Source organism: Ruditapes philippinarum, unplaced genomic scaffold, assembly GCF_026571515.1.
Source record: "Ruditapes philippinarum isolate M1 unplaced genomic scaffold, ASM2657151v2 ctg3856_1_1_1_1, whole genome shotgun sequence".
NCBI classification, from domain to species: Eukaryota; Metazoa; Mollusca; class Bivalvia; order Venerida; family Veneridae; genus Ruditapes; species Ruditapes philippinarum.
The window spans coordinates 11,006-30,333 of NW_026866119.1; the positions used below are offsets into that span (position 1 = coordinate 11,006).

The 19,328-nt window shown below is 33.0% G+C and overlaps 1 protein-coding gene across 1 annotated transcript; it reads left to right on the forward strand.

The window, feature by feature from the left end:
* Positions 1 to 4,089: 4,089 nt before the first annotated feature.
* On the forward strand, positions 4,090 to 18,390 carry LOC132731398 (eukaryotic translation initiation factor 2 subunit 1-like). Its single transcript, XM_060717577.1, is given in 7 exon segments — positions 4,090 to 4,518; positions 14,106 to 14,239; positions 14,821 to 14,881; positions 14,883 to 14,931; positions 16,750 to 16,847; positions 17,387 to 17,530; positions 18,007 to 18,390. Coding segments are annotated over 7 exon segments (1,080 nt in total). The 3' UTR covers positions 18,172 to 18,390.
* Positions 18,391 to 19,328: the final 938 nt, after the last annotated feature.

Consider the following 19,328-nt stretch of genomic DNA (forward strand, 5'->3'; position numbering starts at 1 on the left):
TTTGATGGGTCAGGTGAGCGATCTAGGGCCATCATGGCCCTCTTGTTACAAGTTATAAGATAAATGACATCTGAAGATATACATGAAAAATCACGTTTTATAGCAAATTCTTTAGGTATAGTAGTACTTGAAAAATTATTAGTTTCAACAATATTATTACAATGAGTACAACGAGGTCGACAGCATTTAGATACTGAACCAACCATGAATTTGGCTATAAATGAGTATGAACTAAATTATCTTGTAAATTTCTCGGTCTCTTATAAGCAACAATTGGTTTGTATTTGTATAATTTACGTACACTTTCATTTGGAGAAAATTTCAATAGGTTCCAATATTTGTTAATTATTTTACCTATATTAGGTAAAGATGGATTATATGTACACACAAAGGGGATAATATTTTCACGTTCTTCTGATTTGTCTTTTAATTTTAATGTATCCTCCCTCGATAAAGTTGATGCTCTGGTAATTGTGTCTGTAATGATATTTTCTGGATAGTTTCTGGCACGGAAATAACCTCGTAGTTTGTCACAGTCTTTTTCAAATATATGTTGTAATTTGATGTAATTCGTCTGTATCGTTTAGCCTGGCTAAATGGAATACCTTTTTTTTACATGACAAAGGATGACATGACAGAAAAATTCAATATATTGATGGACATTTGTTTTTTTTTTCATGGACACTAGTTTCAATTTCACAGTTATCTTTCTTTTCCAAATTTACGTCAAGAAATGTTGCATTTGTTTTTGAGTAGTTATAAGTAAATTTAATAGTGTTGTGATAGTTGTTAATTTCATTAAAGAATGTAATAAGCTCCTCTTCACTGTGGTCCCAAATGAAAAAAAATATTATCAAGAAATCGCAGCCATATTGAGGGTTTTCTTTCACCAATATCTAAAAAGTCCATTTCAAATTTTCCCATAAATAATGAAGCATAAGATGGTGCTATTTTAGTTCCCATAGCTGTTCCTAAATTTTGTATATAGTTATCATCACCATAATGGAAGTTGTTTTTTGTAAGCACTATTTCAATAAGATGTAAAATGTCTTTAACTGAATGGTGTTGTCCTGTTCTCCGATTAAGGTAGTACTGACATGCTTTGATTCCATCATTATGAGGTATATTACTGTATAAAGATGATACATCCATTGTTACTAAGAATGATTCTGTTGAAATGTATATTAGTATAGACAAATACAACAGTAGGATGTTACACATGGAACTGAAATCTCAAAACTATTTCAAGTTCCGTCATGTCGAAAAACCTCAATGGCGTCCCCTTAATCTATGTTATATTTCAGGCATCCAAAAATTAGACGTGAAATTTGCAGCTGTTGTTGAGGTTACCGGAGCGACGGTGTCTGTAGTGGTAGTTTGTTGTCTAGTTGTTGTATTGTAAGTTTATTAATGAATTGATTTGCAAAAATTGGGACTGCACATTTTTATCACCCTGTGACATTTGTCTAATATACCTATGTACATATTAGTCTTATACAACAATATACATCAGCATAATACAATGTAGTTTAATAATAGTTTTTTAAAAAGTTTTTTCCACAAAAGTATAAGTTATCAGACTCTTTTGCAGAATAAAAAGGCTATTTAAAGCAGAGACGGCACCTAACTAGACAAATATATTAAGCATAATTTATAGTCTTATAGCTTTAGAAATATTCTTTTAAAAGCTTTTATTGTGAAGACAAAAATGTAAAGGAAACGTGGTTGTAAGTAAGAAAATTTGACTGCCTCGAAGTCCTTATACGTCATCTTGTATTATCCAATAAATAACACGAGACAATACAAATATGTTTAATTTATATCATTAAAGAGCATTTTATGGCCGGAGAAAGTATACAGTGTTTAAAGACAGAAACAGGATTGCAACTCCGGTATGGATTTTTAACATATATGTGTAATATTATATATTTTGTAAAGCTAATCTACTCTTCTGCTAGGCATTTGCCGTGTGTTTCAAACCTTTCCTATTGTTTGAAAACCCAAGTTATCAATGGTAAATATTCATGAATGTTTATGTGTTCTAAATATCTAGGAACAAAGCCAGATCACATGGATAGGTATGCCGATATGATAACTTAATTACAGCATTCCATCAAATCAGCTCTAATGTTTACAAGTATTCTAATGATATTTGTTATATGTAAATATAATGTTACCTTATTTGGCCAAGGGATTGATTAAACTTTATGTGTGCGAACTTTTGGCACTGATTAGAAGTAAGGTCCTTTTTTCTAGAATTTTACATAATGTCTTTCTGCATACAGCATTGTTTTACTTGAATAAAGCTATGAGATATGTATTGTATTCAACAATTCCAGGATGAACATAATGACGAGATAGGGACTGACTTTATTGTACTTGAAGGTATCTGTCTACGTTTTATTCTTCCTCGGATCCTCCATGTGTATTCATCTAAATTCATTTATTGTATTGCGTCACACATTATTTAACACTTTTCGTTTATCTTATCTCGATCCTCTCAACGAGTTATTATGCCATAAGAACAACTTTGAAACAAGAGGATCGTTTTTAACAATACTGTATTAAAGAACGATTAAGACAAAAAATATTGCAATAAATAATAAAATCCCTCAATAAAGAAAGAGAAGTGTACCTTACATCTCTGAAACAGTGACTTTGCTTAAATGGAATAAATCTACATCTTATGAAGTATTTTAATAAAATTTATCAACAGTAAAATAATATTGGTTCCGTTATCATATAGTTGATTCACGAAAATGATGTAAAATAGAATGTCTCTAAATACACATGAATAATGTACGTAAACAATATAATATGTTTCCGTAAGAAAATATTATTTTGCTATTTTATGTAGTTTTATTCGTTTAGCAATGATTTTGTGTATGCGCCATCCGCTTTTAAGGCAATAAATTTTCATATTTATTTCATACAAGCATTTTGGAAGTAAACTTTTGAAAATTTAAACAATAATTTTTTTGTACCAGCTAGATAATTATATAGTTTTATACACTTTAAATTTATCCAACATAAATTCATTTTGTCGGTCAATAGTGTGATCATGTGAATGAATGATGTCAGTCATGAGGAATATTATAATAATTACTATAACTTGAAATATATTATACATAGGGGGTTTATGATTAAGTGTAGGCATGAAAAAGAAATCAATCAAAATTGCAATCAATTACATATTAGATAAATAATCTTACATAACATGTAAATATAATAGACCATTAATTGGTGCTAGAAACTAGTATGTTTAATTACTGGCAATAACATAAGTCGTAGATATCTTTAGTTAAAAAAATCTCAAAATGTTTACCTATACTGACATGTGTATTAGAACTCATATTGCGACTCATACTGTATTTTTATCATACCACAGATGGCCAGGAGAACATAAGTGACAGTGGGTATTTCTTGTCTTTTGTCGGAAAAGGAAGCACATCGTGTGATAGTACTGAAAAACTATTGAAGAAAAATAATAACAACAATCACTCAAATAATACAACAATCAACAGCAACTATATTCTATCAAAGAAGGTAGGTGACCAATTAACCAAAAATGAAAATTATTGCATAAAAGCGTGTGACGATAAAATATGCAAAGATAATGTCCACGCTGTGACAAGAGAAAGAAATAACGTTTTGATACCGGGGCTTAATATACAAAGTTATGTCTCCGCTTTGGTAGAAGAAGAAAAAAAGGATTTTATACCGGGAAATGATGTACAAGAATTCGTCTCCGTTTTGCCCGTAGAAGAAAATAACGTTTTGATAACAGAACAAAACATACAAGATTACGTCTCCACTATGCCTGGAGAGGTAAACAATGTTTTGATTCCAGTTAATAATGTCCAAGATTACGTCTCCGCTTTGCCTGGAGAGGAAAACAATGTTTGTTCCAGGAAATGACCAAAAGATTACGTCCCGCTTTCCCTTTTGAAAGAAAAAATTTTTTTGATTCCCGGAAATGTTGCCCCATAAAATTACGTCCCCGCTAGCGGAGAAAAACAATTTTTCCCCAAAAACCGGGAAATGATTCCCAAAAGATTACCCCTCCCGCTTTAAACCAGAAACAAGGGGATGGTGTTTTTGATGCCAGGACTAAGGAAAGAAAACGTCTTTGACATTCCAGAGGAAAATAACGTTTTGATTCCTGGAAATTATGTTCATGATTACGTCTCTGTCATGCCAGGGGACGAAAATGATGTTTTGATTCAGGGAAATAATGTGCAAGATGAATATGTCTCTTCTATGTCTGTCATGGAAAATAATATTTCTATACCGATAATCTATGTACAAGATTATCTGTGCGATTTAAAAGAAGGAGAAAATAGTTCGTTCATGCCGGGACATGATATACAAGATTATCTTTTTGCTTTGCCAGAAGAAGAAAGGAAACCGAAACATAATGTACATGATTACGTGTCCGCAGTGTCAGAAGAAAATGATTTGTTGACACCTGGAAATAATGTACAGAATTATGAATCTGCTTTACAAGAAGAAGAAAATGTTCTGATACCGGAACATAATAAACATGAATACGTCTCACAATGCAAAAAAAGGGGAAAATGATTTCTGATCCCCCGGAAAATAAGTACACGATTACGTTACTGAAAATGAAAAAAGAAAAAAAATTTTTTTGCTCCCGGAACATAGGGAAAAAATGATTATTTTTAAAGCAAATTCGAAAAAAGTTTTTAAAATACAGGACACATGTACAAATTATGTCTTCGCTTTCCCAACAGAAAAAAATAATTTAATTGATACCGGGAAAACAAAATTTTTAGAAATTTGTTTCACCCAGGCTGGAGGAGAGTGTTTTGATAGAGGACTAATGTACAAGTTTAATTTAATTCTCTATTAAAAAGAGGAGAAAATGTGTTGTGATACCTTGCGCACAAGGACGCGCTTGAAATAAGAGTAATCAGCTTATTGATGATGGCACAACGGAAAATCTAATATCCAGCAAAAACTATATGAAGGCTTGAGTAACAGCCGCAGAATAATTAGCAACATATATCATATGTTTTAATACCAAGACTTATACCAATTAAAACAAACTCATCAAATTACGGCTGTAGCAGCACCTAAACTTACACCTTTAATATATAACAGGAACGTTATACGTTGATTTACCTGTGTTCAAATAGTGACCTGATCTTTAGTTATATATAAAATACAATTGTACGACTGGTAGAAGGAACAGACAATTAATTATACGTTAAAAACTGTGGTAAAAGGCAAATCCCTCGAAAAAACATCAAACTTATATGAAAATTGCAGATTCGGTTTGATGGATATTGTGCATGAGGGACGCACGCAAGTTTAAAAGATTACACACGTGTTTGGTCTGGCAGGATTTGGATCCGTTCGCGGATTCGAAGCTTTAACAGGCCACACGTAGTAAACATGTTTATTGAACAAAATATGAAAGTTCTAATTGCGTATAATGGAAGGGGAAAAATTGGGCTTATGCAATATTGTTTTAAGAAAGAGAAACAACCATTCTAGCAGTCATTTACAACAATGAGTAAATATTACAATCTCTGTATTATTTCATTTTCTTGTATATTATCTTATGTTATCATATGTATACGTAATGTTTATTTTGCTTTTGAATTGTTTTTACTATTAATTAAGAATTTACAAACCGATATAAATATCATTATCATTCACAATATATGCATGTTTATATAATTATATTTACATGTAATGTGTCAATAAAGCAAAGCAATAAAATGTGTTCAAATAGTGTTCTACGAAAGTCATTCAATATGTTTTGGCACTGTGTTCAAATTTGGTAACTGTTACATTTCAAATGTTTTAAATGTTTTCTATTTCAAACCTTCAAAGTATTCCTCCTCTTCCGAAATGCTTAATTTTATCTCTAGCCCTGGAAATAAGAAACCACATGGACTTCAGTCAGGACAATAAGGCCGATGGTTTACATCTTTAACAATTTCAGATGCCAAGAAAGACTAAACAATCTTGTTTTTGTGTTATGTTTAAGATGGACTACTGATCATCTTTTTCATGGACCTTTCTTTTTGTAGAACGCTTACACTTTTTTCAGTAGTACAAATTTCTTGTAGAATTATCCAATGATTGTGTGACTAGATGAACAAAACACTTGAACGACTGGTTCACTGGAATAAAGGAAACTCGTATACAACGTCTTCATTGTACTGATGGTCCTAGTGACAATGCATATCCGTTTTTAATCGTTTCTTAGAACCAAAACGCTTGATCAGAATTAAATGCATACTGCCTTCTGATATGCCAGTGCAATTAGCCATTTTCTTCACTGACATTCTTGCATCCTGATTTACTATAACCTTTACAGCGACGCGGCAATGTTTCTTACAGTAACCGATGCTTTAAGGACTACGTTCACATTGATAGAAATATTTCCCATCTTTAAAAGCTTTGACCAATCTAAAGATTTGGACTTAATATTTAGGTCGGCACAATTCATTGTATATCCATAGCAGCTATAACAATCCTTATGCGACATTTGATGTAGCCACAAATTTCAGTTTTAATTCTTGCTCATTGTACAATATGGTCAGGAAATTTGTCAGTGCATATGACTGCATGCATTTCGAATTAAAATAGCCCGGGCATTTAACACGCAACTGTCATAAACCAAACCGTTATGGATAGCTATTAAACACCTCATTCAAGTGCTTTGGAGCGTTTTAAAATACAATGTGAAGCACCTAAAATACAATGTGAGACACCTATAAGTGGCATAACTTATTGAATGATTCTGGAAATGTTAGAATTTCTAATTTCCGTAGTCATCGTTATGCATTTTATTTTGATGTTATACACATGCACTTTTTTGTAATGATAAATGATATTTCAAAGCGACCATCAGATGAAAACTTACATCGGAAATCATTCAAAAAGACATAAGATCTTGTGTACTCACGGAGTCCCATCATTTTTTTGTAATAGTGGTCAGGTTCTATGGGAATCAATATAAGGTGAAATGAAAATGAAAATGGCATTATGCTCAGCAAAGAATACATAGTGACTAAACAGCTGCAATATTTATTTTCATTTTTTATGCTTCTAGAAGGGAAAGCATATAGTCTCCGCTTTGTCCGTCCGACCGCATTTGGACGGGACTTAACTCTGAAACTACGAGAGGTATCAACAAGAAACTTTTCCGATCCTTAAAGATCGTTCAGCACGACATTATTGTTGTGCTTGTGGTATTTTAGTTCTATCTATTCGGCATCTTTCTTGTTGGCTGGTTCCAGTATCCTCCCTCACTTGAATACTTGAATCACCCTTAGGATACGAGGCTTGCTTTTTAAATTTGTCTGTTGGTGTTATATCTGTGATATACAGGCTTCAAAACCTCAGATCCCCTTTCAAAATTCCATTTTATTTAGTTCCGCCCATTGTTTTCTCGTTTAGGGCACACGCATTTTTTTGGGGGGGACCATATGCCGTTTTTCATGGAATGGCACTAACGTGTCACATTGAAGGTTCCATGATAACCGCCATATGAACACATCTGCGGTTGTTTCAAAATTCTAAATTTTACCAGTTTATGTTAAATGTTGAATTCTGCTTAAGCCGGTGCTAGGGGGCGTGGACGGCAGCAGGCTCAATCAAACCGAGCCTGCAACATTTTTAATTTTGCCGCGTTGGGCTTTCTTTAGGGATTCTTATTTCACTCTTTTTTGTAAGTTGATAGATCTCATTGTGTAAAAGTGAGATAATTAGAACCGTAACTCTGCCTTGCCTAATTTTGGAGTTATTGCTTTTTTCTTTATTTTTACACTATGAACATTGTTCGGGACATTACTCTGAAACTACAAGAGGTATCAACAAGAAACTTTGTAGAAACTGAGTAGAAGTACAGTGCACAAGTACAGTTACCCTTCCTTGTCTTATTGTGGAGTTATTGCCCTCTTTCATATTTACACTTTGAACATTGTCCGGAACCACAAGAGGTATAATCAAGAAACTTGGTATGCAGGTAGATGTCTCTTTTAGAAGAAGTGCAGTGCATATGAACCGTTACTTTGTCTTGCCTAATTTTGGAGTTATTGCCCTGTTTTCTTTTACATATTGAACACTGTCCGCATTATTACTAACTTCAAGAGGTAACAACCGGAAACTTAGTATGTACATAAATCTTATTAATGCAGAAAAACCGTAACACTGCATTGCAAATTTTCTTTCTTAAGATTAGTTTAAACCGTTTTAATGCTTTTAGAAAAATAAAAAGGTCGTGCGTTTCCCCCGCCCGACGGTGCCTCTTTTCAATTTTTACACCTTGTACGTTGTCTGGGACATAACTCTGAAACCACAAGATGTTTCAACAAGAAAATTTGTAGGTATGTAGATAGATTTCATTTAGTAGAATTGCAATGGATAAAAATCGTAAATATGCCTTACCTGATTTTTGAGTTATTACCCTTTTTCACTTTGAACTTTGTCTGGAACATAACTCTGAAACTACAAGAAACAACCTTTTTTCTGTGTTCAAAACCTATTCGGGGAGCATCACACCGCCTCTTGTGTAATTCATTCCGCGAGAACGATAAATAACTGACAGGACCCGACAAACTTTCTGAATATACCCAACAGAATTGTTCAATTTATAAAAGAGTGGAGCAGTCTTTTTTACTTAATGCAGTTAAGTATTTTATCCTAAACATGCTCCGATATCAACTTTTGACCAATCACCATCAGTCACTATCAGTCAATCTTTTGAAATTTATTGTCAATTCAGCTCAACTTGACGATAAAAATGCCACTTTAAACAAGCGATATGTTTGCATTTCTTCGTGAATTCAAAACTCAGAAATAAACCATGCAAAAGAAACAGGTTTTTTTCGGTCGAGTGTCTTTTTAGCTCACCTGAGCATGCTCAGGGTGAGCTTTTAGGATCGATGATTGTCCGTCGTCCGTCGTCAGTTCGTCCGTTCACATTTTGTTGTTAATACTCTAGCGGTCGCATTTTTGCCTCAATCATCATCGAACTTGGTCAGGATCCTTATCTAGTTGATAGCTCGGATGAGTTTGAACATGGGTCATCTCGGATGAAAAACTAGGTCACAAGAGCTAAAAATAGAAAAACCTTGTTAACACTCTAGAGGTCACATTTTTGCCTCAATCATCATCAAACTTGGTCAGGATGTTTGAGTAGGTAATAGCTCGGATGAGTTGGAACATGGGTCATCTCGGATGAAAAAGTAGGTCACCGGAGCTAAAAAAAGAAAAACTTTGTTAACACTCTAGCGGTCACATTTTTGCCTCAATCATCATCAAACTTGGTCAGGATGCTTGTCTAGGTGATAGCTCGGATGAGTTCGAACATGGGTCATCTCGGATGAAAAAGTAGGTCACCGGAGCTAAAAATAGAAAAACCTTGTTAACACTCTAGCGGTCACATTTTTGCCTCAATCATCATCAAACTTTGTCAGGAAGCTTGTCTAAGTGATAGCTCGGATGAGTTCGAATATGGGTTATCTCAGATGAAAAACTAGGTCACTGGAGCTAAAAATAGAAAAACCTTGTTAACACTCAAGCGGGCACATTTTTGCCTCAATCATCACCAAACTTGGTCAGGATGCTTATCTAGTTGATAGCTTGGATGAGTTCGAACATGGGTCATCTCGGATGAAAAACTAGGTCACAAGAGCTAAAAATAGAAAAACCTTGTTAACACTAGCGGTCACAATTTTGCCTCAATCATCATCAAACTTGGTCAGGATGTTTGTCTTGGTGATAGCTTAGACGAGTTCGAACATGGGTCATCTCGGATGAAAAAGTAGGTCACCGGAGCTAAAAATAGAAAAACCTTGTTAACACTCTAGAGGTCACATTTTTGCCTCAATCATCATCAAACTTGGTCAGGATGTTTGTCTAGGTGTAGCTTAGATGAGTTCGAACATGGGTCATCTCGGATAAAAAAAGTAGGTCACAAGAGCTAAAAATAGAAAAACCTTGTTAACACTCTAGCGGTCACATTTTGCATCAATCATCATCAAACTTTGTCAGGAAGCTTGTCTAAGTTATAGCTCGGATGAGTTCCAACATGGGTCATCTTGGATGAAAAAGTAGGTCACTGGAGCTAAAAGTAGAAAACCTTGTTAACACTCTAGAGGTCACAATTGTCCGTCGTCCGTCGTCCGTCCGTTCACATTTTGTTGTTAACACTCTAGCGGTCGCATTTTTGCCTCAATCATCATCAAACTTGGTCAGGATGCTTATCTAGTTGATAGCTCGGATGAGTTCGAACACGGGTCATCTCGGATGAAAAACTAGGTCACAAGAGCTAAAAATAGAAAAACCTTGTTAACACTCTAGAGGTCACAATTTGCCTCAATCATCATCAAACTTGGTCAGGATGTTTTTCTAGGTGATAGCTTGGATGAGTTCGAACATTGGTCATCTCGGATGAAAAACTAGGTAACAGGAGCTAAAAATAGAAAAATCTTGTGAACACTCTAGTGGCTACTGTTTTGATCCAAATATCCTGTAAATTGGCCTGAAAGTTTGTTTTGATGATTTCTAAGTCAAGTTCGAACATGGGTCATCTCGGATGAAAAACTAGGTCACACTGCCCAAATATGGAAAAACATTGTTAACATTCTAGTGGTCACATTTTCGACTCAATTATCATCAAACTTGGTCAGGATGCTTGTCTAGGTTGGATGAGTTCGAAATCGCATGTGAAACTATGTCACCGGAGCTAAAAATAGAAAAATCTTGTTAACACTCTAGTTGCTACTGTTTTGATCCAAGTATCCTCGAAATTGGTCTGAAAGTTTGTTTTGATGATTTCAAGGTCAAGTATGAATGTGGGTTACCTGGGTAAAAAACTAGGTCACACTGCTCAAATATGGATAATCCTTGTTAACACTGTAGTGGTCACATTTTTGACTCACCTGTCATGAGACTTGGTCAGAATGCTTGTCTAGGTAATTGTTTGGATGACTTTGATGGGTCAGGTGAGCGATCTAGGGCCATCATGGCCCTATTGTTAAAGATACATCTTGTTTCGAATTTCGAAACTTGTGATGTTGGTGATTATTTTAATTCAATATGTACAAACATTAAATTATGGATGAGTAGAAAACTGTGAGTCAACGTGTAAAGGACTTGTAAAGCTTCATTATTATTATAGTGTATTTATAAACTTATTATCACTGTTACTGACGTTAAAAAATATTTAACGTGTATACGAGTACGACAACATTCAGTAGCTGTCCACATAGCTTATTGGTAGAGAAAGAAGAAATTACATTATTCAAAGGGGTCATCTTATACATTCTATGTATATACTATGCACTTTTATGTTATATTCTTAACAAATATTTACCGAGTTATTATTATCAACATTCTGCTCCTCATAACTAGAGTCAATCAATCAATCAATCAATCAATCAATCAATCAATCAGTCAGTCAATTCTTTAAAATGTTTAAATGAATATGAAATGTTTAGTTGAATTGCAGGTCGTAATTTATTATATTAACGCCTTTTGATGTTTTAATTTCTTTCCCAGCTTATTGTCTCATGATATTCATATATGTTCTTGTCCTTGAGGCCGTATCATGCAACTGAATGGAATTGGTGATTAGATCTTTAAACTTTCAGAATATGTCCCATATACATTTCAGTCTTTTGTATCTGTAATTAATTGTCTCTGCTAAGCATTATTTCCCTATCTTACACCTTTATAACAATTTCAGTAAATAATTCTGGTGACTTCATCCTATCACGCGTGTAGTTGCTGTAATGCTCGTCAACCAATTAAATTTTACTGTAGAAATTGTCGAAAAAAATTTAGCACATGTGATACCACCTCGGCGATATCTGGCACGTGGCGAATCAAAATTGACGAGATAACGTGTAGATATGGCTCTTCAAGTATATATGATACATAATCTTTGATACCACTCTTGGTGAAATCTTTTTCTACAGGCAACAATAGAGGAGCTGCCAGTACTAAAGCATCGACTCTGAGATTTTTGTGTTATTGATGTGGCAGGTGGTCAATAGGCAATCATTACATGGCGGCTCGAGCAATACATAAAGTTAACATGATCCTGACAATCCATCAAAATGTGTGTATTCATTCATTGAAGAAGAAGAGAAAAAAACAACATTTCACTTATTTTCGGCCTAAATTCCTTTTGTGTGTGGTCATTGTAAGCTGGTAATGAGCAGTGCGAATAGAGGTAAAATTACCAACAACTATAGTCCCCATAGTTTAATAAATATATATGTGCCACTGGTAAACATTCGATTGTTATTATATTGTTTAAACGTATTTGGCATAATAAGTGAAGAGTGTTCTTAAAATAGGTACGTAAACAGTATAGCTTTAAATAATATTGGTTTACCAATTATGTTTCATAGCTATTTAAAGAATTATCTTTAGCTAAACTCCGACTTTCCTTCGCGGCGTGCACGTCGCTCGGAGTGCATAAGTCACACCTGATTGGTTAACTTTTTAGGTCACTTAGCTGGTGTCACATTACCAACGGCGAAGAGTATAGCTCTACAAAGTGCTGCTGCCTCCAGGAAGAGGTGCCTTTTCTTCTATTGTCATCTGCGTTCAAGATGCGAAGTACTTCTTAGGGAAGATCTCTACGACAAAAGATGGCTTGAGAAGATCTCATTGCGGCTCTTTGATCAGCGACAATGAAGGCAAACTAAGTCCTTCGTTGCAGGCTCTACGACCAGCGACATAACAAAGGCCGATAGTCTGGAACATATGGCATAGCCGGCGCCCGGTATAAACAAAACTAAAATCATCATCATCTTAAGCTTACTCCTCCTGAAGATGATGCATTGAGTAGTTTGCATTTGCTATCATTTTAGCCCAATTGGAACGTCCTCGGCTATTATCTATAAAGCTGTAAGTTTCAAAACACCTTGTAGATGTGTATGGTGTTGTCTATTGTCTATATTAAGGGATATGATTATGACATGTTTAAACTTCTCCATATTTAAGTCTAAAAAATAAAGACTCATACAAAACAATAAACAGTTTCCTCTGTAAGGTTTTTTTCTATTCAAGTAAAGTCTGATTTATATCAAGTAATAATAATAAGAACTATAATGAATTTTATAGTACTAAGGAACTTTGTATTGTGATTACATTTGAGATTTTAGCAATTTTTAAATAACTGTAAATAAATTCACAATTTTTTGAATATAGTTTACATTACAATAGGTCAATTTTTCACAATTTTCATGGCACAAAATCCATTCACAATATATGGGAAAAAAATCTTATGACTTTTTAGATGGTGAATATATAATGTACTGAAAACTAGAGTACTGGAAAAAAATATTTGCCTCAGTCAATAATATTTCAGTGCATATCACATCATATTTTCTAAAGAAAATTAATTAGTTCCAACTTGAAATATTTGTTGACTACAAGGGCATGTAAGTGTGCTTAGCACAATTTCAGAATACGTCCCCTTCTCTTTGTTGATTTTATTGAACTGGCCAGCATGTAGAAAAAAGGAACCTTCTGTCTTCTAATAGGTCTTTCTTATCAGAAAGTTATGTCAAAATCAATCCGCGAAAGTCATTACTAAAATTATTATAGATTTGAAACTTGAAACTTGAAACTTTTTATTTAATTAAACGCCTGTTTCTATTTAACAATATTCAACGGCGTTGTACAGTACATATAATATAATAAGAATAAAATTGTGAATGCATAAGAATATGTGGATCAACATCAAATGAAATAAAAGCTTTTACATACAATTCCAATTAACATATTTTTAAAAAAATTTAGAGACCATAAAATGATAAAACTGATATACATTTAGCATGAGATAAGATTATTTACATACATGTAACTTGATTACAAATAGATTAAAAAGAATAAAACATTCATTTACATTGCACATTCATCACACTGTCAGTCATCAGTTATACGTTACTCATGTTTATCTCATTTCAGATTTTAAAATAGTGATTCAAACTTTCTGAAAAAATGTGTTTTAAGATTTCTCTTAAATACATCAATATTTTTAGATTGTTTCAACTCAAGATTGTTTGACAAATAGGTTTGTAAGTCATTATTTACTTTGTTTACAGGTTAACAACATCCTGCGTCATGTGGGAGAATTATTGGAATATAAAAATGATCTCTATAAGAAAACAGCTTGGCAATTTGATGAAAAATTCAAGAAACCTACAGCTTGTTATGATATATTTAAACATGCAGTAACGTAAGCTATCTCATGGATATAACTTATTTCTGTTGATTGTTTTGTGACTTTTTACTAAATTTTTGTTGAACTATATAGGGAAGGGTTTGAAAATAACCAGCATATTTTCCATGCAAATCAAAACTTTTTGGCACTGAAAAGAATAGTAGCATTACTCCAGATGGAGAGAGGCAATAGGCAAATTATTTATGTCATGTTTGTATTCTTGACAATATGCCTTTACTAACAGACTTTATTTATGCTTACACGTGAAATATTGTTTTTTTTCATTGAAATGAAGATTATATGGCAGTATATCACTCCTGCATTACTGAACTGTTTGTTGGCTACATATATAATTATAATTTGGTAAATTTGTAACTATACATAAAATTTATTGTTCTGTTGAAATCTTTGCAGAATTTCTTTCGATTCTTGTCTCATTACTTCAGCTACAATAGATAGTAAGGAAGAAAAAAGTCCATATACTTCTTCAGAACCTGTGCATGAAAATAATTACTGTATCCGCAGAATGTAATGCCAGCTATATGACCTACTGATTTGCTATTTTATGATAACAATCTCTTCTAATATATTTTCAGGAATCCGGAACTTTTAGATGAATGTGACATTGATGAGAAAACAAAGGGAGTATTGTTAGAAAATAAATATCAAACGGAGATTAACACCTTAATCTGTGAAAATTAGAGCAGGTAAATTGTGGTAATTACATTAGAATCTTATGTTACATGCTGTCCAGTATAATTTGTGTTAAAAGTCTTATCTATAAATAAAAAATAGAAACCCTGTAAAGCCACTCTTGAAGAATTATTAGAGACTGTAAAGGGAAAAGCTTAAAGATGGACAACTCTGCAGGTCATAATACAAAGTTTACTGTTTGTTCAGCAGATTAAACTCCCTTTGACTTACAAGTCCACCATTGGTTTCATTGGAATTACAATCCGTCACCCAAAGTAGTCTGGATCCAGTCATAACACAAAAGGTACAAAAAGGAAGTGTTGACTATAGTTGGTACATGTATGTAGATAGATGACCACATTTATGGAGATTGTAATAAACATTGTTAAATACTATTACCTATGATTTCACCAACTTAATGTAATGTTCAAATTTAGTTCCCCTTTAGCCATGGTTATAAATAAAAACAACATGTTAACAGAATTACACTCTTTCAAAAAAAATTTATATGCACATAATAGCCAAAGTTCTTCATCTTAACAAATAACAAATATTTTCTAATTATTTTTATCATAAACATGCTTGATGTGCCAATTTGATGTCATATAAGGTCAGTCATTATGTTACATGGAAGCAAGTGTTCCTTTTATAAGTAAAGACAAATGCTTATATGTCATGCTTTTGTTTGTTTGTTTGGATTTTTACGGCACGTCAACACATAACTGGCCATATCGTGCCGAATGCTATTAAAGGCTTAAAATGTTATGTAAAACTTTATTAATGACAATAGAAATGAACCAATTAGATCCTAGAATACAAGTTTATCTCTTTCAAATAATCAATTATGTTTTTTGATGGAATTGTCATGCAAACTTATGTGTCATGTAAACGTATGCGTCATGTAAACTTATGTGTCATGTAAACACAAGCGAATGTCCATTCATAAAGTAATATGTTTGCTCGGTGAAAATATCTCAATCTTATGAAGAAACAAAAGAATATCCTAAGTAAATTTATTATTTGGCTATCTTATCATTAAGTTGATTCAGTATTTTTGTGATTGCCATGTTAGACCAAATGTTATCATACTTGTTCACAGTTGTAAGTTACTTTTCTATGATAAATTTTACATGTAAAGATATCATTTTCTTTGTGGAAATAACTCAAAATTAAATAAACTGGGGGATTGACCAGTCTTCTTGTGTAGATAATGTGTGGTAGTTATTTATCAACAAGAAATGGATGGTTTCATGACAACAGTCATATAGTTATGTACTAACACTCTTTAATAGATTAAATAACTGTCACAATAGTTAAGTAGCTTTCAACTTACACAAGACGATTTCTCAGAAGAAACAATCTGACCAGAATTCTGGTTTTGATTTTCATATATTATTTTTGACTGGTCTTGTTTCCTTTTCCTTTTTTTTTTCTTTATCATGTATCACATTTTCCTTTCCCTCAAACTAACTTTTTAAGGCTTGACATATTGATAGTTTTAAAATACTGTATTTTGTAACATTGATATTTCATTGAATAATTGCAATATTCATATTCATATTATTTATAATGACTGCTGCAGTTGAATTAATTACAGTTGAACTTATATGTCTCAAATGTCAATTTCCTTGATGTGTCAAAGTAAAAGCAAATTCTTGATATATTTATTTATGGCTTTATGGGGGAAAACTTAATTTGTAAATTTGTAACCACTATAAGAACTGTTTACTGTAGAAGGGAACATATTTCTGTATGGAATAAACTAGTGGTAGTTCTTATGAATATCAGTTCTAAGTTTAAGTGTTTTTAACCTTATTGCCCTAATGTTTCAGATATAAAAACTGCTTGTACAAATTACGAAGGAGTAGATGCAGTGAAAAGAGCCATAAAAAAAGGTCTTGAACTATCGACAGAGGCAATGCCTATAAAAGTAAAAATATGATATTTCTGTACTATCAATTATTACACTAGACGAACATTTTACCTAACAGTTCTTTATCATTGGAGTTTTTCCGAGATTTGTAGTTTGACTTTTCAAAGAATTTTGTCTGATTTTTAGACATTAAGTGAATGCGAACAACGGTAGACCAGAAACATACCTTATTATAAATATTGGGATATATCAGTAAACAAAACACAGAAAAAGATGAATAATATTCTTATAACCAAATCACAATAACCCCCAAACTTAGAAACGAACAGAACAAAGCGGAATGGTGCCTTGACCATTGATAAACAAGGATTAAAATAGTATCATTTCAAAATGAGGCAGATAGAAATACTGACATATTAACTTAACATGGCACAAAATAAACCCATGAAACTGCTAAATTAGTGTAAGAAAGTTACCAAACCATATACAAATACTAAGAAATTCTGAATTATTCACCTGTAAGTAAAAGCTGAAAAATTGCCGTATGATCTTTACGGAGTTTTTGTGATTAATAATACATGAATTATTTATTTCAGATCCATATCATAGCCCCACCACAATATGTGGTAACAACACAAACTTTAGAACGTACAGATGATTTAAACACATTAAATGCAGTGTTGCAGGCTATTAAAGCCAGTATAGAGGAAGCAGGGGGAATGTACAATATACAACTACAGGTAAACTGTTTGAAATATTACCTCAAAAAAGTATAAAAAGTATTGTGAAAAAAGAAAAACAAAAATCATAATGTCATTTATATGTATTGTTATTGAAATAATAGGGGAAAAAGTCATTTGAGTGACCTGACCCTCGTTAATATAAAATTATCAGTCATTATTAGGGCCTACCATGTGCCTGTTTGGTTTATTGTGGTAATAAGAGTTATAAAATACAGTGTGAACTGTGGCTTCAATTTGATGAAATTGTCTTAAAACTGATCCACACACAGTGATTATCAGATCCCTGAGACAAAAGGAAAAGCTTTTGCCAGCAGTTTAAAGCCAGGCTTCCTTGGAATCTTATCAGCCTCTTACTGTTAAATGGCAAACTTAATCTTTTAATTGGTAATGGACTGTTCCATAAGTGGAAGTTGGATAAGTCTTTGTAAGATATTCAGCAGACTTGTGGTTAATGTACTGTATTTTATTTTTAGCCTAAAGTTGTTTCTGACATTGATGAGCAAGAATTGGCCGGAAAGCTTCAGCAACTGGAGGATGAGAATAGAGAAGTTAGTGGTGGTGATGATGACGACGACGATGATGATGATGATGATGATGATAAAAGTGATAATAGTGAGCCAGAAGTTGACCAAGGATAATAACTGTGATATGATAAATCAGATATTTATTGTTGAAGACAAGATAGAACTTATTTCTAGATATTCTTTTTAATTGGTATACAGTATTTTGGTCCAGGTATTAAAGGAACTCCACTGAGGTCTAAAAGCCAAAATGATTAAATTTGTTATTCTTTTTTCAACCAAATGGTGCACTTAAAATGGAAAACTATGCAATATATAATAATTGAATATCCTGGGTACTAAAATAATCGGCTTTTTTATCCTTGGGATTTTTGGCTATTTAATTGAAAAACGTTGCAACGCTTACAATTCTGGGTCAATTTGCGCAATAATATTGCTTATACCATGTAACAAATGAACTGAAATTTTGCACACAAGTTATTGGTTTAGACCTACATACTGTAATACAAAAGTCCTAAAAACTATTTACAGTCCCTTCATGTCAAAAAACCTCAGTGGAGTCCCTCTAACTTGTTAAAATGCATAGCAGCAAGAGGTTGATATGGTTAAATGATAAATTACTGAAATACACTCTGCAATCCTACTGGACAAGTGGTTTGCTAAACACAGTGTTATGTGTATACTACATTTAAGTTTTCCTGATCTATGTAAAATAATCAGACAAGCCACACAAACACGAACATTTAGTAATTTAGTTTAATTGCAAACGTTTCGGCTATATGCCTTCATCAGTGCAAAACATAATAAAATTACCGGAAGCGACGTCATAACGGAACACGCGTTTAACGCGCGAAAAACGTTATGGCGTTTAGCGGCAAAACTATGATAACATGTAGAAACAAATATTTATGCTATAAATAAAGCTGGTACATGAATTAAAATGGATCAACAGTGATACAGATGTCTATTAGACAGTGTTAATAAAAATAAGATAATAGACAAATATATTAATATTCATGTAACCAATTATAAATCAAACAATACTTTATTATTTAGTCCATTTCGAATCATAGCATTTAATTTATGGATCCAAAAAGATTCTTTACATAACCGGTCCATGTTGCTGTCTATAATTTCAATAGGCAAAAATGAAAAATCTGACAATGAACACTTATTATCGTTTGATCCGAAATGGATCGCAACATGTGAAACTGGATTAACGTCACAATTTCTTATATCAAATCTATGTTTATTCATTCTGCATGATACATTTT